This window comes from Schistocerca nitens, chromosome 1 (genome assembly GCF_023898315.1).
Source record: "Schistocerca nitens isolate TAMUIC-IGC-003100 chromosome 1, iqSchNite1.1, whole genome shotgun sequence".
NCBI lineage: Eukaryota > Metazoa > Arthropoda > Insecta > Orthoptera > Acrididae > Schistocerca > Schistocerca nitens.
Window position 1 is genome coordinate 335411997 of NC_064614.1, and position 23078 is coordinate 335435074.

The following is a 23078-nucleotide window of genomic DNA, read 5'->3' on the forward strand; positions in this document are numbered from 1 at the left end:
ACTCAGACAGACAACTAAATCAGCCATAGCAGAGCATTGTCTGGAACTTGGTCGCTCAGTGGATTACAATGCCACCAAGATTGTGACACAGACCTCAAGATTTTGGGACACTGTCATTAAAGAAGCCATTGAGATGAAGGTCACAGATAACCTAATCAACTGTGACTCGGGATACCAAATCAGCACTGCCTGAAACCCAGCACTTGAGCTTGTTAAAACTCAACGCAGGACACTCAGGAATTCTACAAGAAATAGAAGCGGAGACCGAGAGAACAGCCGTGAGACAAGGTGTCGAACGTTAGAGACCCGATTTGACACACCCCAGAGCATGAACTCGACTTCAGAAGACGGACAGGCCGGGCGCGGACGGCGGAGGGAACACCGGCGACCAGAGAGGGCCAATGCAGCCGCGTCTGGCGGGCGCGGACCGCAGACGGAACACACGACACGGCGCGAACCGATTATGGAGCGAAAAAAAAAAGGTTCAAATGGCTCTGAGCACTATGGGACTCAACATCTTAGGTCATAAGTCCCCTAGAACTTAGAACTACTTAAACCTAACTAACCTAAGGACATCACACACACCCATGCCCGAGGCAGGATTCGAACCTGCGACCGTAGCAGTCCCGCGGTTCCGGACTGCAGCGCCAGAACCGCTAGACCACCGCGGCCGGCGATTATGGAGCGCCCAGCACGAAACAGAAGTGGAAATCATAGTATCAGTAATGAGACAGAGTACCCAACATCTCAGATCGGGTCTGACACACTTCACATGACGTCCACAACCGTTGGGCACGGCCAAAACCAGCGCGGACGGCAGTCAGAACATCCGCGACTGGAGGGATCCATTGAAGCCGAGTCTGGCGGGCGCGGACCACAGAGAGAACACTGGACTCGGCGCGGACCGAAGACGGAACGCCCAGCTCCTTCAAGGCATAAGTACTGGACTCGATCGACCCAAGGACCACTCCTAGGTAGCACCTGAAGAAGACAGCGAGGCACGCTGTTGAAATATCGTGCCAGAACGAAGCGAATATCCGGCTGGATTCCCGTATATACAAGATGTCAACAGATAGGTTCATTATATGACTGATTCTGAGCTGCCATCAGCGACATCGTGTGACCTTAGCCAATATCCGTCACTATCTGCCTTGAACAGTAAGATCGTACCTTTGTTTATAATTTTTTATCAGACTGTGATTCGTCTCTTCTCCTACAATTATAGCTACGCCGCCTTTCTGAGTCTCACCGGTAATCCACACTTATACTCACCCGGACATTTCTTGCAAAAATTTTACAATCAAACTATCTACTAAAAACATGTTTGTTATGGAGTGCCTATTTTGTTTCCCCCACCCTTGAGAGCCGGATCGGGCCTAGCTTTCATTTGCTAAGGAGCATCTTTCCACTAATAGTACACCTTACTTTTTAGTTTCGACGGAAGTATTCCTACGCGAAGCTTCTAGAATGTTCGCTCTTCTCCGGCACCCACTTAGTGTACATGCATATCATATGGGCGCTGTTCGTTAGCTTCCATGACAATGTTCGAATAAGGCTACCGCTCGCCTCCCTGACTTCCGGTGCACCTCACGATTAAAATTCATATAATTCTTGAACCAAATGTCAGATTTAGTTACGGATTGCATCAATAAAATGTTAAATCTAAAAAGCATTTAATTCTGATATTTTCTACAGGTTATTCGCTTCCTCAACTTAAGATATTACATAATAAAGCTTTCGGAAGTGAAGGTGGATAGGGAAATATCATTCACTGCCATGTCTCATTGTGCGTTTTATGCACAAATTGTTAAAACGTTCACCCTACTCACTAAAACGTATCCTTCTAACTTACAGTATATTCCCACACGTAAGGAAATATTTGGTTGCAAAACATTCTGAGTACAATGCTGGTGTTCGGGGAGCCGAGCTGAGTATCATTGCCTGTGAAATTACTCCGTGTATCAGTACGAAGTGTGTGGTGGAGGATAGTATTTATTTTACAATACATTAATATACAGGGGATGAATAAACATATGGGAACATCGACGAAATGCATAAACATAAAAGCAGATATTACCCAAGACTGCATGTTGCACTGTTACATCTGAGCAAGAACGGAATATGTGCAATGTCCTCAGTACGGTTCAAGTGTCACTCGTGGTCCGAACGATGTCCAATTAGTAGCCATTCCATTATTCCGGAGATAAATAAACTCGAAAGTGGGCAAGTTGTACGTGCTCGTATGTTGAGGGCTTCCGTAACCCAACTAGACAAAGTGTTTGATGTTTCGAGAGGCACCATATCGAAGATTTATATCGCGTACAGGGGAAGTGGAAAAACACAACGTGGACGGAAGTGTGTGTTGAGTGATCGCGACAGACGATCACGAAAGATGACTGTGACGAAAAATAAGACGATGATAGAGGAAAAATTTACTGCAGACTGAATGTCGCACTCGCAAACACTTTCAGCACCTAAACAACACAGAGGGAGCTCCATAAGCAGAGAATTGTAGGGAGAGCGGAAATTCAAAAACCACTCATCATTTACGTAAATGCCGCTAACGACCGAACACATAAAACCTGGACTACGGCGCAATGGAAGAAAGTTTTACAACGTCTCGCCGAGACCCCTGCGTCCCAAGCCATGTGGCGATGCTGTGTTCCAAAACGACAGGACACATTTTTTTCACACAGCTCGCAGGACTGGTTTTGCGAGAACGATGATAAATTTATCGCATATCTCCTGGCCATCACAGTCAGCGAACCTCAATATTATTGAGCCTCTGTGGTCTCCTATGATAGAAGAGTACGTGATCGCCATTCGTCTGCATCATCATTACCCACTGCCACTATTTTGCAGGATGACTGGTGTAAGATTCCCTTGAAAACCACACAGGACCTGTATTTATCCTTTCCGAGACGACTGGAAGGTGTTTTTCCAATGGTTTTCGTACATCGTATGGTATAGTAATATCTTGTGCTTTCTGTGCCTCCACATTTTTGCTCACAGCCCTGTATTCGAGGTCTTTTCATGGGTGAAGGTTGGGACACACTTTTATTTGCATGCCTCCTTGTGTTAGCTGATACTCCGATTTTACGTGTAGTGTGTCTGCAGATATTACACGTAAGGGGCGAACAAGTGGTTTTCATTCTGGAAGCCGGTTCTTTATCTTTTATAAGAAGATTTTCGTGCAATATGCAGTGTCTCTCATCCAGTGTACATCGTAAGTATTTCAGCATTTCTGATAGATTTTTACACGTGGAACAAGAGTGCCACTATCTGCGTTACACATATTTGTAAACACTCGACATGCTGTGACAGTTCCTCATTTGGGCCCAACACGCTCAAGCAATATTCTTGCAGATCTTCCAAAGTAGTGCATCAGCGACCGACACTCTTCGTTTCGACGAGGTACATACAGGATATTTCTATAAGACCGTGAAAAAATGTAACATGACGTAGAGAATGCTCCACTGAACAATTTGAGGTTGCGGATCTGCTGTCAGAGAAGCCAGCTTAAGGTGATGAAGTAAACTTGTCTACCGGTTTGTCTGTCATTAGTGTTTTCCAGCTTATTTACAACTCACATGTATTGTTCTGTTTATTTACATATACATTCTTTATTTCCTGCAAAAAACAAGGAGGAAGAGCCTGATTACTAGGAAGTCCAGCTGGCCGTCTGTATGGCCACCTGCACTTGAAGTTCGTGCAAAGAGTTCTACCCGAGTTGTTGGAGAACGTACCCTTGGCTGCTCGTGAGGGGATGTGGATACAACATGACGGTGCACCGTCTCATTTCGGCTTGGATGTTCGCAACCAGCTCAATGCTGTATTTCCTGGTCGCTGGATTGGAAGTGGAGATACTATTCAATGGCCTGCGAGGTCATCTGATCTGAATCCCCTTGATTTTTTCCTATGGGGATATCAAAAGTTACATGTGTATGAGACCCCAATGGATACGGATTGCCAGAATTGTGGCTGCCTCTGATGTGATTTGAAACACAGCAGGAATATTTGTTAGGGTTCCAATGTCATGCTTGCACTGAGGTTGATGGCCGTCAATTTTAGCACATTTTGTAAGATACAGTATAAATCGTACATTCATTGCGTCAGTATTTGCAGTTAACTGTACCTAATGTAAATGAAAAAGAACACAGTAATGTAATTTTATTCCCCTTATCTCCTTAAACTGACTTCTCCGAACCCATGTTCCCTACCTCAAATTTTCCGGTGGAGCATCCTATATGTCCTGTCAAATTTTCGCACCCTCTTACGGAAACATCCTGTACATGTATTAGAATACTAAGATTAATTCATATTTGACACAAAAACAGTCCTATTTCGAACTGAAAAACTTTCTACGGTAACGTTCTTCAATCTTATTTGTGAAAGATCCAGCTAAAACATGACAAAGGTTTATAAGTTTGACACTATTTGTAGAATTGTTTCATGGGAAAAGTGAGATTAGTTCAAGAAAACCAGTGAGTATCGCAAGACAGAAACACGAAATAATTTACTCTTCACATGGTACAGATACTGCATATTTTGTGTTAAGATTGGATGTGTGATATTTAGGATTGTGAGAAGAGAAAATTATGACCCATGCTTAAATTGGACACTTCCCTCCATTCCTGGTACGGTGATGGTCTTTTTTCAATGTGATACTGGTGCGCAGTAAACTAGATTTTGTAACTTACATTTGCAAATTATCCAAGTCAACCTCACAAATAACGTACAAATAGACGTGATTTCTCGTGCTTCATTTTAGTAATACTGTATTTATCCCAGTGGCAACGCTTAAGAACACCAGGGATGTTGGCTGGATAAATTTTGTTGTAGGGAAGAGCACCTCCAGGTCTTCGTTGTAACAAAATGTTATTCTGGTATTGAATTGCGCATTTCGCGGAAACCCTTATAGGAGGCAGAAATCCTCGGACGCTCGCCATAAAGCCGCGCTGACACCGTTGTTATCGTCATAGCAACTGAAATGAAACGTTGGAATTTTCTGTAACTGTACATGAAAATATGCATTTAAGTTACGGAAGAAATCTCAGTTCATTAAGTACTCTCTGTCGACTTCGGTGTTGTGGCTCGACAGAAATACGTCTCATTTTCGCGACAGAATATTTTTTTTCCAAACTAGAGCAGACGTAAGATATTAAAGACAAGAAATTAAGCGCTATGCTAGAAACGAGGAATGATCTGCTCTTATCAGAAAATTATGTCACGTAACGACAAGAGATAAAACTGTCTTCCACATGTCCTTCCGATAGTATGGGCTCAGCGACAACTGAAATACATATAAAATGATACCTTCGATCGTTCTTATATCGATGAGGCGAGTTTTCACCACAGAGGGCGCTCGTAGCAGCGCGGAGACCTGCAGCAGACGCGGAAGCGCTCTAGCAGCGCATGCGCAGTGACAACTGGGTACACAACACATGCCAAGGCAGGATTTTAAACAATAGACCACAAATGACTTTCGCCAGTTAACGCTTAAAAATAAAAAGAACACTCTATGTCGAAATATCGTGGCAGCATGTTGTTGACCGAAATTTGATGGAACAGTAAATCAGGATATGTGCTCCGATGACAAAGTTCATGCGATACCTAATAATATCGCGTCGGACCTCCTTTTGCCTGGCTAGTGCAGCAACTCGATGTGGCATGCACTCATCGACTAAACAAGTCATTGGACGTCCCCTGCAGAGATATTGAGCCACGCTGCGTCTACAGCCGCCCATAATAGCGGAAGTGCAGGTAGTGCAGGATTTTGAGTACAAACGGACCTCTCGATTATATCCCATAAACGTTTGGTGGGATTCATGCCGGGTGATTTTGTTGTCAAATGCATTCACTCGAACCGTCCAAAATGTTCTTCCAACCAATCGCGAACAATTTTGGCCTAGTCTCAGGGTGCATCGATTTTTGGGAACATGAAGTCTATGAATGGTTGTAAATGGTCCACCTTTAGTCAATGTTCGGTTCAGCTGGATAAGAGGACCCCTTCTATTCCATGTAAGTCCATCTCATAACGTTGCAGAGCGAGCAGCAGTTTGCCCAGTGCCTTATTGACGACACTGGTCCACGACTTCGTGAGTCTGCGCCACATTCGAGCCCTGCCATCAGATCTTACCAAATGAAATCAGGACTTACCTGAACATTCTATAATATTGAGGTGCGCTAGTCTAGGGTCCAACGGTTATGGTCACGAGCCCTGTCCTGGGTTATTATGCGATTATTTCACACAGTGTTTTTTGCCTGTTAGCACTGACAACTCTTCGCAAACGCCGCTACTCTCGTTCGTTAGGTAAGGCCATCGGGCGCTACATTGTTCGTGGTGAGAGGTAATGCCTGAAATTTGGTATTCGCGGCACACTCTTGGCATTGTGGATTTCAGAATATTGAATTCCCTAACGATTTGCGAAATGGTATGTCCCATGCGTCCAACTCCAGCTACCATTCCGCGATCAAATCTTCTTAGTTCCCATCGTGTGGCCGTAATCACGTCGGAAACCTTTTCACACGAATCATCTGAGTACAAACGACAGGTCTGCCAATGCACTGCCCTTATACCTTGTGTAAGCGATACTACCGCCATCTCTATATGTACATATCGCTACTCCACGACTTCTGTCACCTCAGTGTATTTCCACATCCTCGGTGACGTAGTGGTGCTCCTTCTTCTACATCTTCGAGGTAAGTCTCCCAAGATGACAACAACTGCTTTTGTCACTTGCAGCCGGCTAGGGTGGCCGAGCGGTTCTAGGCGCTACAGAATGGAAGCGCGCGACCGCTACGGTCGCAGGTTCGAATCCTGCCTCGGGCGTGGATGTGTGTGATGTCCTTAGGTTAGTTAGGTTTAAGTAGTTCTAAGTTCTAGGGGACTGATGACCTCAGAAGTTAAGTCGCACAGTGCTCAGACCCATTTTTTCACGTGCATCAAACGAACACTCAGGCACTCTACTCTACCTTGAATGTTCCACTAAAAAAATGCAAAAAATAAAATATTTAAAAAAATAAAAAGTAAAAAATGTTGGATTATTTGCAACAGCACGTAAAACGTAGCAATCTACGTTCCCCTAACTCCGCAATTAGGTTATTCTACGGCGTATAATCTTGAAGCAGGCTTCATCTTGGTAGGCACACTTGAAAAGAACTTGTGGGATCTTCCTAGCTGAAATGAGGCCATGCTACACTTGAAACGTCCCCTTAGAAAAATTATGAATTACTGTGCTGGTAAACTTCTACGTTATTTGAGACAAAGACATCTGAGTAAAACTGAACGTATTCAGACATTTCTCTCTTTACTTATTCTGATCATCACTAAACTGACACACAATATTTTTAGCACAACGCAATCTGACTTTCAATAATCCCTACAAAAGAATGGCCCTGACTAACAATAACCTATACTTTTCATGAATCACTTACAAAAATCTTCGTTACTCGAACGACTGCAATACATTGAGCGCCAATATTACCAGCTAAATAAAAGATTGTAACTACTGAAGGCACAAACTACAGATAGACATAGTTAGCAAAAGAAAGATTTTGATAGAGAACAAACAATGTATTCACCTTAATAATGTTCAAAAGTCATCACATATATATCTATCAATTCATGACATCCATCTTTACAAATTTCCTCTTTCTGGCAGACACGCGTTCTGATCGTTCGTTCTCAAAACTCTGGCATCTCTCTCCCCACATCCACCACTGCTGGCGCCTCACCTCCAACTGCGCAACGCTACGCACTGTTCACATCCAAATGCCCAACACTACAGCAGCGAATATTCCAACAATGCCAACCATCCATAGACTGAACACACCACAGTCAGTGATTTTCATACAGAGCGTTACGTGACGTTACCCAACATAAAAACCTGAACAGCCTACTTACACACTGTATTAGAGTGATGTCATCCGAAACCGATGATTGACTAATCATCGCGTGCTCTTACATTTTAGTTTAGGTCCCGCCGAGCGGTACTCACGCAGCATGTCGATGGTGACGGCGGCGGTGAGCGGCTGCTGGTGGTTGGAGGCGCGGCAGAGCAGCTGCTGCAGCAGGTGGTGCCTGCCCAGGGGCGGCAGCCGCGCCACGCTGGAGACGCGCCGGCCGGACGCCTGCTGCTGCCGGGACTGCAGGGACTGCCCGCCCAGCCACCAGGACACACGCGGCCGCGGTCGACCTGCACACCACCACCACCACACTGCTCAGCGGCCGTAGGCTGCACCAGAAACAGGCCCTTGCTGTGCCAGTCGTCATCACTTAGTTACAACGAAATCACTTAAATTCACGTCTTGATTAAATAACGACAGTATTATGAGAACGATAGATTGATACTCACTACATAGTGGAGAAGTCGGAGACAGTCACAACACAACAACTGTTCAACAAGTAACCTTTCGGTCAAAGCCGAGTAAGAGACAGTAGGCATGTGTGTGTCAGCTGCATTGCGTGAATATGTGTGTGTGTGTGTGTGTTTGTGTATTTATTTTCTCTAATTCAGAAGACGCCATTTGGGTACTTGTTTAGCAGTCATTTTGTTGTGCGTGTCTCAACTTCTCCACTATACAGTGAGTAGCAATCTATCTCTAAGGCGCTGTAGTCATGGACGTTGCGGCTGGTCCCGGAAGGGGTTCGAGTCCTCCCTCGGGCATGGGTGTGTGTGTTTGTCCTTAGGATAATTTAGGTTAAGTAGTGTGTAAGCTTAGGGACTGATGACCTTAGCAGTTAAGTCCCATAAGATTTAACACACAACACACAGCAGTCTATCATTTCAATAATATTTTCATTATTCCATTCTCGATTTTCCGTTGTTTGAACTCGTCTTGATCGCTCACGCATCGTCTTTTCGGAAATGAAATGATCGTGTGGCACTGAGGGCCCGGAGGCCTCATCCGCGGAAGTTCGGCCGCCGGGTTGTAAGTCTTGTTTCAGGTGACGCGACAATGGGCGCTTGCACGGCGGTGATCATATAATGGTGAGGGCCACACAACACCCAGTGCACTAGTGGAAAGAATCTCCAATCCGGCCAGGGATCGAGCCGGGGCCCTCTGCATGGTAGGCAAACACGTTACTGCTCAGCTAAGCAAGCGGACATCATCTTTTGGGGTCAACCAGTGATAGGAAGAGCGGGGAAGCCAAGGCGAAATGGCTACAGGAAAAACGTAAGGAAGTCAGGAAAGAAATATTGGTCAAAAGAACTGACTCAGCACATACAGGGCGAGTCCGCGATAATTTTACAAACTTGCAGGGATGATAGTGAAGAATAAATGCATCAGTTTCAGATAGGTATCACTGATCGGGGTACGACGGAGTCGGAAGGTATAACCAAAAACCGTTCTGATACCTCTGGCTGTGGAATACATGTACCGATGATGGTGTTGCTAAGATTATACGACAAGTAGCTTTCAAACAAACAAAAAATCCAGTAAATATGAGCTCTAAAATGCATAACTTACGAGCTATGAGCACTGGTTCATCTTCGTTGTCCTGAAACACATCTTCTACTGAACAAGTGCCAATAGCTCTTACGGTATTCAGTTTAGAGCTCAAATAGCCGGAAATTTTTTCTCGTTTTGACCTACACTAGCACCTCTGACAGTAAGATATTGAAGTGCCTGTGTTTTTCGAACTACGACGCAATACATGCATGTCGTTATTCTGAACAGCACAGGCTGTACAGTATCGTATCTACCCGCCGACACCGGGAAAGCATCTTTTAGTTAAAATTTCTCCCCTGTACTGTATTATACATAATGGATGTACTAGTGCAGGCTATAAACACATGCTTGACGACGTATGTAGGTGTGGATGTGGCCACGGGGCGCTCTGGGATAGGCTAAGGGGGAAATCCTGGTTCCAGTCCCGGTCCGGCACAATTTTCCACTTTCGTCATTCCATTATACAGCTGATGGTTGTCCATATTTGCAAATGCGAATATATTCTATGTAGCTGAGGGAACGTTGTCTACCTTAAAGGCTTGGCAGCTACAGTACTAGAACATGTATTCCATTCTCAGAGCTAGCACTATGACTTCTCGATTTGGTCCTTTTCCGACCAGGTTCTCTTACCCCATATTGATACATTTACCCGTATCCACAATCCCTGAAAGTCTGTAACACCACTACCGAATCACACTGTCGAAAATCAAGAAAACCTTTGCTAAAATTAAAAGAAAATGCGTCAACGTCAAGAGTACACGAGTAATTTCACTGTTAAACACAGAGGTGAGCTCGGATAGGTGGAAAGAACAGAATGATGGCCTCTATAAGGGTGATGAACTGTCTGATGACGTGATGAATGAAAAATGGAACCCGATACCGAAGATACAAGGATCCAGTATTAGACGCAGAGTTTAACTCAAGTCTGAAAGGCACGCCATTTAATAAGGCGTGAACAGCATTGATTCGGAACTTCTGAAATCCTTGGGGCAAGTGACAATCAAATGAATTTTAAAGTTTTTCTTACCTGTGAGACTGGAGATATACCATCGGACTTTTGGAATAGTATCTTTCCGTCCCGAAGATATCAAGGACAGGTAATGCGAGAAGTAACACACAAGAACTGAACAGATTATGTATAAGACTTTCTGACAAGAGTAATATGTGGTATAATGAAAAAGAAACTGGGCAATCTGTTATATCACGAACATGTTGTCATTAGGAAAGATAAAGTCAATCAAAATTTCTGGCAAGATTAATATATGGTACAACGGAAAAGAAAATTGGGGTTCAGTTAAATGGCGATAAGGTTTCCATGAAAGGTAAAGGCACCATAGACACAGTTCTGACGTTTCGCCAGATAATGAAAACAAGTCTATAAAAAAACAAGGCACGTGGATAGGATTTTTTGAACTAAAAAAGGCGTTCGACAACGCGAAAACGTGCTACATCTTCGTCATTCTCAGAACAATAATAAACACATAAAAAAGTTGTCCATCACCTCGGTTCCGAGAGTTTCAAAACCTGTACAGAAAAATTGGAATAGACATCATTTCTGCCCTATTTATTGCTCATGAAAACCACATGTTGCATGTTGTACCACCATACAGCGAGACCTTCAGAAGTGGTGGTCCAGGTTGCTGAACACAGCGGTACCTCTAACACCTAGTAGCACGTCCTCTTGCATTGATGCATTTCTGTATTCGTCGTGGCATACTATTTACAACTTCATCGAGGCACTGTTGGTCCAGATTGTCCCACTCCTTAACAGCGACTGGGCATAGATCCATCAGAGTGGTTGGTGGGTTACGTGCTCCATAAAGAGCCCTTTTTAATCTATCCCAGGTATGTTCGATAGGGTTCATGTCTGGAGAACATGCTGGCCACTCTAGTCGAGCGATGTCGTTATCCAAAAAAGTCATTCACAAGATGTCCACGATGCAGGCGCGAATTGTCGTCAATGAAGACAAATGCCTGAACAATATGCTGCCGAAATGGTTGAACTATCGGTCGGGGGATGGCATTCACGTATCGTACAGCCCTTACGGAGCCTTCCACGACCACCATCGGCGTACGTCGGCCCCACATAATGCCACCCCAAAACAGCAGGGAACCTCCACCTTGCTATACTCATTGGACAGTGTGTCTAAGGCGTTCAGCCTGACCGGGTTTCCTTCAGACACATCTCCGACGATTGTCTGGTTGGAGGCATATGCGACATTCATCAGTGAAGAGAACGTGATGCCAATCCTGAGTGGTCCATTCGGCATGTTGTTTTGTCCATTAGTGCCGCACCCATGGTGTCGTGGTTGCAAAGATGGACCTCGCCATTGACATCGGGAGTGAAGTTGCGTATCATGCAGCATAGTGCGCACAGTTTGAGTCGTAACACAACGCCCTGTGGCTGTACGAAAAGCGTTATTCAACATGATGGCGTTGCTTTTAGGGTTCCTCCGAGCCATAATCCGTAGGTAGCGGTCATCCACTGCTGTAGTAGCCTTTGGTCGGCCTGAGCGAGGCATTTAATCAACAGTTCCTGTCTCTGTGTATGTCTTCCATGTCCGAACAACATCGCTTTGGTTCACTCCGAGACGCCTGGACACTTCCCTTGTTGACAGTCGTTCCTGGCACAAAGTAACAATGCGCACGCGATCGAACCGTGGTATTCACCGTCTGGGCACGGTTGAACTACAGACAGCACTAGTCGTGTACCTTCTTCCTGGTGGAATGACAAACTGATCAGCTGTCGGACCCCATCCGTCTAATAGGCGCTGCTCATGCCTGATTGTTTACATCTTTGGGCGCATTTAATGACATATCTGGACAGTCAAAGTGACTATGTCTGTGATACAATATCCACAGTCAACGTCTATCCTCAGGAGTTCTGGGAACCGAGGTGATCCACAACTTTTTTTATGTATATAATAACCTGTAGAGAAAGACGAGTAATATAAAATATGCACAAGAACAAAGAGGTAAAATATGAATGGAAGGCCAAGAATAATAAAGACTGTATCATGGGGATACAATCATTCGCCCCTTATCTTCAACATATGCTAGTACACGGAAGAAGCAGTGACGGATATATAAGAAAAGTAAAAATTATGTGTGGAAGAATATCAATGACATGACTCGCTAATGTCACTGCTGTTCCCAGTCAAAGTGAGGAAGAACTACAGAAACATTTGGAGGGAACTAATGTCTAATGAAAACACACTATGGACCTGATGTAAACCGAAAAAAGCGAAGGTAATGTGGAGAAGCAGAACACTGGAATTAGCACGTCTTCTTGCATTAAATAGGGGCCTTAATTCGAATGAATTATGGACTGTGGGGAAACGGGAAGAGTATCGAAGTGTTTGACATACGGTTCTACAGAATTATTTTGACAATTAGGTAGACTGACAAGAAATCAAGAGGCTACCGGTGGAGTAGGTGAGGAGAGTAACGTATGGAAAGCGCTAACAATCAGAAGGGACAGGATGACAGGATGCACGTGAAGACATGAATGAATAGCTTCCTAGGTATTATAGGGAGCTGTAATGGGTGGAAGCAGTTGGGGAAGATAGAGATTGAAGTGTATGCAATAAAAACGAAAACGCACAAAAGAAATGCGAATTTTTTTATGTGCAAACTCTAAAGCTTTTTAAATGAAACGAAAAATTATGTTCATTGTAGGGGAGAGATGGGTAAAGTGACCAGCCTAAGGAATTCCTATTTTTTAAGGTGAATAGCAATAGACGGAAATGTGTAGAAATAAGTGATTATAATCTACAGCTATTGTAATATAGTATGGAATTGGTTTATCAACCTAGGATCAAATTAAGTGCTTAAAAGAATTCAATTTTAACAAACTGGAAACACTGCAACTTTTGCCTATATGAGCGACAAAGCAGTCACTTTGATTTAAACTCGAAAATAAGGGATGAAAAAAACTGTTTTAATAAAGACTTCAATATCTTTTATTGTGAAACATTATTCAAATTACACTTTTCACAGGCGAAAGCCAAACTGTGTGCCTCAGCCGCAGTACAGAGTTCGTTGACGCAGAGGGAGCACTGCTGACACTTAAACCGCTGCTCGTCTGGTCTCCAGTTTGAGAATTTATCTCTGCAGTAGTAGCAGTCTCCGTCTTCGTCGTTGTCGTCAAAAAGAGCTCTACTGTGGTTGAGTTTCCTGCTCTCTGCACTCTTCATTTTACTGCCTTTCTTCCTTTCGGCTGTTTTCCGTTGTTGTTTCTTTTTACTTCCTTTTTCCTCTCTTTCTTTATTTTCCGCTTCTAGGATAGTCTTATCAGGAGCTCTTCCTTCGGCCGCTGCTTTTACGTTTTCCTCTTACACAGAGTGGCCAGGAGCCACCGCCGATATGCCCACGTTGCCTTCATTGATGCATTACCAGAAAATCTTTGTATCCTCTAACAATATGACCGAAGTTTTAATAATTAAAGCAGGATTATGGAGTCAAGATAAGGCTCTTTTAACACAATTTCATTAAAAAGACGTGTCATATTCCCTCTCCATAAAAAAAACAGATACAGACCACTTAGCTTACATCAGGGTCACTAAAATCAACAAAAATTATCTCCAAGGAGCGACATAGCAAACAGTTTAGACTTTATAAGGTGGCTGATCCCTCCAGGGACAATGAGTTAAGTGATAATCCCAATTATCACTTTGACCGCCCTGGCCACTTTTCCCGGCTCTCCCTTACATCTTTAATCTTCTGGTCTATATATTTCCACCCTCTGCCTCTAGACGGCTCCGAATTCCATCGTGTAACATGGTGGTAGATAAGGTAAATACATCTGTGCGTGGGAGACAGCTTGCTGCAATCGAGTTCTGAATGCAGAGAGTTCGTCCACAAATGGAGCACCCTCAACTTCAAAATGATAATGCCAGCCCACAGGCAAGCGAAGCGACATCTTGCAGCGATCGGACTTCTTGGGTTCCCTGTCATCGATCATCCTCCATAAAGTCTCTACTTGATCCCATCCGATTTAGATCTGTTTCCAGAACTTAAAGAACATCTTGGAGGACTTGACTTTGATAGTGATGAACCGGTGCAGGAACAGGTGAGTTGTGGCTCCATCAACCGTGTCAAACACTCTACAGTGACGGTATCAGCAATCTCGTCTCTCGTTGGGAGAAATGTGTTCGTCGCCAGGGTGACTATGTAGAGCAGTAAATATGAAGAATAAATATTTGAAGTGTTAATGACGCTTCTTTCATTAAAAATGTTTAGGAGTTTTCAGATAAAAACTGGGCGGCAATTATTTTCAGCACTTCCTCGTAATTAAAGACGTTGGGTGCAGTGGCTCCTCTCAGATGAGAGGTTACCGTCCCATATACGACGAGGGATTTGAGAGGAAGGGGAAAGAAATCGGTCGAGCCCTTATCAAAGTAACTATCGAGGTATTTGCTCTAGGTGATTTAGGGAAATTACGTAAAACCTAGATCTGGATGGCCGAACGGGAATCTGAGCCGTCGTCCTCTCGAATGCAAATCTACAGTGTTAACAATTGCGCCACTTCACCCGGTAAATAGTGGCGGGATGTAACAAACGGTTCGGAAGACATAGAAATACTACGCCTATATGCTGTGCTGTGCGAAGGACTTGGATTTCACAAAGCGGTACTAATTGCCGGTGGTATAACTGGCGCACGACGCAATCTTCGATTTTGCGGCCTCTCCTACCCTCCGCCCCCCCCCCCCTTTCTACCACCGACCTCCTTCGTCTCCCAGACGCTGCCAGCCTTCCAACATTTCTTGTTTAGTCCTCATTCTATCCCTCCTTCCATTCGCTCTAGTTATGTTGGTGCTTTTGAATGCATCAATGTAGCAAAATCGGTGTACGCGGTTTTCATTAATTGTCGAGAAACTTAGGCCAGAGAACTCTATTTGTAACTTGCTAGTTACCTGGTCAATAAGAAGTCTTCAACGTTCCAATCCCAAACTCCAAACTAAACAGACCATCTAAACATGCAATCTGTCAACTATAATGAACCATGTTTTAAATATATCCGAAGTATTAAGTAGAAGGGACACGTAGTTAATTCTTATTTAGTATGATTAGTTAAAACCATTGATCAACACTCTGTTGAAAGTCGAAATGCTGGCAGCAGTAACATGATTCCTTTGTCAATGATTATTTGTGAATAAATTCAAACCGTATACATACGGCAACTAAAAACAACAGTATTTAACAATAATTTTCTGCGCATTGGTGGTGAATTAAATAAAAATTTAGTTTCCACATGGAATTATATAACTCTCTTGGAAAATGCATTTCCGAGATTCATGTCTGATATATTCCTCTGTGATAGAGACAAGAGAGAGATTGAGTCAACAATTAAATCACTGAAGACTAAGGATTCTCATTGTTATGATGGAGTGCCTAGCAGAATATTACTGTGCTGTACATGTCAGCCCTGTATTTGGGCATATTTGTAATTTTTCCTTTAGGAATGGTCAGTTTCCTGACAGATTAAAGCACTTAGTAGTAAAGCCGCTTTATAGAAAGGGAGAAAGGGATAATGTAGATAATTTTAGACCTATTTCTATGCCATCAGTCTTTGCAAAAGTTATTGAAAAGGCTGTGTATGCAAGGATAATTGATCATTTCATACCACACGATTTGCTATCAAATATACTGTTCGGCTTTAGAAGTCGTTTAACAACTGAAAATGCTATATTTTCTTTTCTCTGTGAGGTACTGAATGGGCTAAACAAAAGGTTTCGAACGCTTGGCATTTTTTTTATTTGACTAAGGCATTTGATTGTGTTGATCACAAAATATTGCTCCAGAAGTTGGATCATTACAGAATACGGGGAGTAGCTCACAATTGGTTCACCTCTTACTTTAGCAATAGGCAGCAAAAGGTCATTATTCACAGTTTGAGAATGGCTGTGGAGTCCGAGTGGGGTACTGTCAAGTGGGGGGTGCCCCAGGGATCAGTGTTGGTGCCACACCTGTTCCCTATTTATATAAATGATATGCCCTCTAGTATTACGGGTAACTCTAAAACATTTCTGTTTGCTGAAGACACTAGCTAGCTTGGCGGTAAAGGATGCTGTGTGCAACAATGGCTCGGTTTCAAATAGTTCTGTACATGACCTAAGTTCATGGCTTGTAGAAAATTAATTAACGCTAAATCACAGTAAGACTCAGTTTTTACAGTTTCTAACACACAATTCAGAAAAACTTGACGTTTTAATTTAACAGAATGGGCATATTATTAGTGAGACTGAACAGTTAAAATTTCTGGGTTTTCAGATAGATAGTAAGCTGTCATGGAAAGCCCATGTTCAGGATCTTGTTCAAAAACTTAATACTGCCATTTTTACTATTCGAACGGTATCAGAAGTGAGTGACCGTTCGACACGAAAATTAATCTACTTTGCTTATTTTAATTCACTTATGTCGTATGGTATTATATTTTGGGGTAACTCTTCCTATTCTTAAAGGATATTTTTGGCTCAGAAACGGCGGTTCGGGCTATAAGTGGTGTAAGTTCACGAACCTTTTGTCGAGCCCTGTTCACGATTCTGGGTATTTTGACATTGGCCTCTCAATATATATATATATATATATATATATATATATATATATATATATATATATATATTGAGAGGCCAATGTCAAAATACCCAGAATCGTGAACAGGGCTCGACAAAAGGTTCGTGAACTTACACCACTTATATATATATATATATATATATATATATATATATATATATATATATATATATATATATATATATATTACTGTTATTTATTGTTAACAATATTAGCTTATTCCCAAGTATAAGCAGCTTTCACTTGGTTAATACTCGGCAGAAATCAAACCTGCATTTGTACCAGACTTCCTTAACTCTTGTGGAAAAAGGTGTGCAGTATACTGCTGCATCCATTTTAAATAAGCTACCACTCGAATTCAAAAATCTTAGCAGTTATCCACGCGCTTTCAAATTGAAACTGAAGAGTTCCCTCAAGGGTCATGCTTCTATTCTGTCGAGGAGTTCCTTGAAAAATTAAGCTGATTCTCATTTTATTGTTGATTGCGTTTTTTTAAACCTATGGACTGGGTTTTTTCGGGTTCATAAACATTTATTTTTATCTGTTATTACTTTTATGTTGTAATTTCATGTACTGACACGTTCCATGAATTTGGAGATTTGCTCATCAATTTGGTCCTAAGCAACTCGACGTGTAAATAAAATAAATAAAACACAAGAGAGAGGTAGGTCCTACGGAGCTGTTGCTCAACCACATGCCAGTCCATCAGAAAACAGCGCCATCACGGCAAGTACCCCCCCCCCCCCCCCCAAGGGCAACGTGTCCCGTTTGTCGTACTTTGGTTATGCCACTGCTACCGGATATGAAGAACCAGTTGAGTAAAAGCAGCAGCTGCAGATCAGGGCCGCTGGGAGATCGGTCTCTTAAGCCCACACAGCACCCAAACTGACGCCACTTGCAGAGGATGAGTAGGACAGCACTGCATTGTCCTACAGGGTCAGAACGCAGAGCTTGTACAATGATTAATGTACATCCTCCTCAGTCCAGAAAGCATTGTGGTGAAGGTCTTTGTCATTGTGGTTCTAAGGAAACATTGCGTGTAGTACAGTCCAAGACAAAAAAGAGGACACACCAGGAAGAAAGTATCCGAATGGGACGCAAATCAGTAGATGTGATGTACATATACAGACAAACAAATGATTACAATTTCAGAATAACTTCACGATTTATTCAAGATCAAGAGCTTCATAAATGAGCAAGTCAATAATGGGCTGGATCACTTCTGGCCTTATGAAAGCAATTATTCAGCTTGTCATTGATTGATAGAATTATTGGACGTCCTCCAGAGGGATATCAAGCCATATCATTTCTAAGTGGCGCATTAGGTCATCAAAATAGCGAGCTTATTGGAGGGTCCGGCCTTAATGCTCCATTCTCAATTGGAGAGAGAACTGGCGATCTTCCTGGCCAAAGTATGGTGTGGGAAGCACGAAGACAAGCAGTAGAAACTCTCGCCGTGTGCTGGCGGCCATTATATTGCCGAAATGTAAAACCACGACGGCTTGCCCTGAAGGAGAACAAAACGAAGCTTAGAATACATCGACGCTCTGCGGTACTATAACATACAAATCTTTCCTACTATGAAAATAAATAGCGCCCCGAGACCATGTGACTTCGTAGGATTTCCCGACGTAATAATTCCCAAAAGTCTCTTCGGGTTTGCTGGCGGATACTAAACTCAACTCGATTCAATACGTCGGCGATCCAACTGTTCGCCATCTTCAGGATAACGCTGCATCTTCTGCTGAGTCCCACTGCGAACTGATGCCGAGGCTGCAAATCGACGTCATACATAGGCCTCTGCAACGTACACGGCGCATGCGCCGCACACCCCAGATGCTACCCTCCAAGACTGGCCATGTGGCGCCGCCCTCAGTAGAACACAGGCGGCAACGATATATCGCACTCAGAGACGATTTTAGAACAGTCGTACTGGCTGCAAGGAAGAATGTTCCGTTTTGATGTGGGACAGTACAGGGCTCTAAGTCCTCCTAAGAGAAAACCCATCGTCCCTATTGATAAATTAATGGCCAATCTAATTTCAATTGCCTCTTCATAAACACTGTTGTAAAAACCGGAAGTTTTGGCAAGTGGCACAATCTCGTCAAATTTCATCCCGAATCCCTCGTTTAAATAATGTTCTGCTTCCACCGATTTTTCTGGCTGTAGCCTCGTCGAAAAGCGATGCTCCGTGCACCCGTCCAGAACTGAGCGAATTCAATGCCCAATGTAAGCCTTCACACTTTGACATGGAATTATGTGTATAACAGACTTCCTAAGCCTCAGATCGTCTTTCACAGAGCCGATTAGTGACCTAATCTTGGAAGATGGACGGAACACACTCTTAATGTCAAAACTCCTTAAAATTATTTCAGTCTTAAACGCTATGCCTCCAGCATAAGGAATAACGGCCACCGATCTATGCTCTTCTTCATGCACCTCCGGTTATGGTTTAAACTCCATATCCCGAAGAATCGGCTTCATAGAGTACCCATTTACGTTAAAAACCAGCCATCAAATGTGCAAGTTCTTGGGTTAAACTGTCCGCGTCGGAAATTGCATATCCTCTGCGTACCAGAGCCCTGAAACGCCACTGCGTTGGTATGGTAGGCAACAACTCTTAGCATGCAGATACCGACCAGTGTGCATAGCCTTTCCGTGAATACTATGTCCCAGATTACCGTCTGCTTTTTTTCTAAACAATGACGTCCAAGAATGGAAGCATCCCATCACTTATAATCTCCATGCTAAATTTAATGCTTGGATGAAGACAGCGGAAGTGGTCCAAAAATCTGTTCAGAGCATCATGTCCATGTGGCCAGACGGAAAAGGTAGCATCTACGTACCTCCAGAAACAAGTTTTTTGCAAAGCCGAAGTCCTCACTGCCATCATTCACGGCTGTAGGGCCGTATGGCGAACGACAGCTTTGGTATCCCAGCGCTGTCCGGGGCTTCTCCACGCTCGTCTTTCCTCGGAATCTCATTGACTGGAGAATAATCGTCTTCAGTGATGAGTCTCGCTTCGAAATGATCCCAGATGATCAGCGAAGACGTGTCTGTAGATTCCTCGGACAGTGGTGGGATACAACCCGTCTGTCGCCCGCACGCAGCGAGATTTTCTACTGCTTGTCTTCGTGTTTACCAAACTCTACCTTGGCCAGCAAGATCATCGTTTGTCTCAGCAATTGACGGCGTTTGGAGCATTAAAGGCAGGGCGCTCCAACCAGCTCGGGGTTTTGACGATCAGAGGCGGCAATCAGAATTTGGCACGACATCCATCAGGAGGACATCCAACAAGTCTATCAGTCAATGTCAACCCGAATAATTTCTTACAGAAGTGGCGGAGGTCGATCAACGCGTCATTGACTTGCTCATTTTTGTCTTAGAATGCATTTTATTGAAACCGAGTTTATAAGAAATTTCCTTCAACCTGATTTGCACAGAGACTTACGCGCATATACACGTGTAATGATATGGCAAATAGCAAGTGTCGTAATTTACATATCAGCTTTTCAACGATGAAAGATACGTATAAACTATTTGCAGATTTGACGTTGACTGCGAATACTACCAGATTCTCCATGCTCCTACATGTTTAATCCAAGAACAAATATATTGTTTCCAGTAAGTAACTTCGAAAATCAACTTCAAACGTGTCTCTGTCTTGGTGTATAAGGGAACAATATTAATTGAAGCAACCAAATTTAATCACATTCCAATGAATGACGTAAGCTAAAAATTTCCATTACGTATGGGTCTGCAGGTCAGAGTAAGGAAGAAAGGCTAGATATCACGGTGCAATTTCTTACGAAATCTGCTTGAATTCAAGAAACATGTAAATGGAAGGCGCCTTATTACCTTCAACTGTTTAACCATTTACGGGAATGTAGTGTCCCCCAGGACTCGCTGAGTAAACAGGACAAAAGCAGCCAAGAGAAAATCTCCCTTTATCTTCAAAAAGTTGTGCGCACCACTGATGTCGCACATATTCCGTCCTAAGCTTCCTGACAAACTGATTCCGCACGGTTTACAGCGACAAAAGAGATTGAGCAGCTTCCAGAAACTGCTTTCAGTGTTACGTGTCAGGTCGCGTGACCAAGTAACGGAAATACGTTAGGTAGCTGCGAGGCGTCGCTGGAGGAGTAAGGGCGACAGTTACTGCGGCGGCAGGCGCTCTTACGACGCCTGAGTGTCGGCAAACGGTGGCGCCACTTTGTAGGAAAGTGGTGCCCGTAGATTCACTAAACTTCGTTACTTCCTACGAAGGCGTGAAGGGGACCTTGCGTCCTTCTAGAGTTTTCGATTCTAGTACGATCACAAAATTATATGTTTTCGTTTCCAATGTTACATACTGCCTCGAAGAAATCGCCTTATAGCCAAGTTTGTATTTTCGCCAGAATGCTTCTTAGTGAAGTACCTGTGAATGCTGAGAGGGATGGTGGGTTTAATGTACAGCAGCCAAAATGTAGCAAGGCTGCCCTTCCTCACATTTTCCGAGTCCCTTCTAACACGCTTTAGAGGCTTGGTGATCACAGCGTCAGCTCTCCAGACCTATATTTAACTTCTGCAAGATTTAAAGATACTATACGTACAGTGAGTGTGAGTGAAAACAGGCGTTAAATTAATTTTCGAAAGCCTTTAAGCATTGGCTCATGTCCAAAGCATCAGTCGTTCCTGGTGTTGCGTGGTATCACATGAAAGGTAATACGCCTACACTGAATCAGAATGCAATATCATATTTGTATTTGTCAATGTTTCTTCCACAAAATCTTCGGTACACTTTATCCCTACCGCCTGGCGTATGGTTTGCAGTTTTAGTGGAAGTGTGGGATTCAATGAAAGGAATTAGCGAACTGTTCAGTTTACGATGCTCTCCACATGGAATATGATCAAGAGTGAAAATATTATTTGACATATCTCAAGAAATTCTGGTTGCATGGCTAGCACTCACGACAGGCATGGCCGCTGTATTTTTCGCGATAGAGAGAGACAGACAGACAGACCGACAGAGAGAGAAAGATCCTGTCTCTATAAGGTATGAAGCATTTCGATGTGTCTCGCGACAGGGACTCCGTGCTCGTGTTGGCTGTCTCGGCAGTTCGAGGACAAGATGAATAACACATGCGATATCAGCGAGTGTGGTCGGTGTCAGGTTGGTTCCCGACTGAAATGGCAAGGAATCTTTAAGATCTTCCATGTACTTTCAGTGATCACTAAGAGGCAATTAGAAAACACTCGCGATCTACATCCTGAATTTTTAGACATGGGATAAGAGCCTAAAATGAAGGAAGGTTCTTGTGTTTCTGTACAGATGTCTGTGTTGAGATAACGCGACGTCTCAATGAGTGTCATACTCGTGATATTCTGGCCAGAAGAAGATGAGTATGATAATCGTTAAAAGGTCATGGTATTTTAAGACAGCCACTCAAAACCCGAGGACTTATAATCAGTGGTACACGCTAAAGAACTTTACGTGCACGCAACCTAAAGTGATTTTGCCAGTATAACAATCGAATGTTCAACAGTGTGTTAAAATTCTGGCGTCCAATCTTCAGCTACAGGATGGTCCAAGTGGGCTACATTGGATGATGGAGTACAAACGTTGAAGAGCTTCACCTAGCAGGCGCGGTCGATGATACGGTAAATTGCTCTGCCGACAGTCCTCGCCGCAAACCCGCTTGCATGGCTGCCTCTGACAAGTTGCAGGCGCACGCGCACACAGAAGCGGGTAAAGCCCACATTCCCCACCGTACGGGTTGTGTTGATACGTCTGAGAGCCTGTTTGCTCGCATCTGTTAGTATGTAAGACGGCGCTGGTGGCAGAAGGAGAGTCTGAACTGTTTGCGAGTCCGTCTGTCTCCGGGCTGGATAAATTTGAGCTATTGTACAAGGATCACTATGCACCGGAGCTCCCACCGGTAGTTGTAATTGCTGCGGTAGCGTTGCTTGAAGTAAACATTTTTAGTACACTAAAGGCATATGTCGAGAGCAACCACACTTCTCAAAAGAGAAGTCGTAAAATGGATGATGATGTTTCGTTGATGTGT

The 23078-nt window shown here is 43.5% G+C and overlaps 1 protein-coding gene across 1 annotated transcript in view; it reads right to left on the reverse strand.

Moving 5' to 3' along the window:
• Positions 1–23078, reverse strand: part of LOC126246160 (nephrin-like) — a 115248-nt gene that overhangs the window by 87460 nt on the left and 4710 nt on the right. Inside the window, exon 2 of the mRNA XM_049948377.1 lies at positions 8001–8198. Within this exon, the coding sequence (XP_049804334.1) occupies positions 8001–8198 (198 nt within the window). The remainder of the gene's footprint in view (positions 1–8000; positions 8199–23078) is intronic.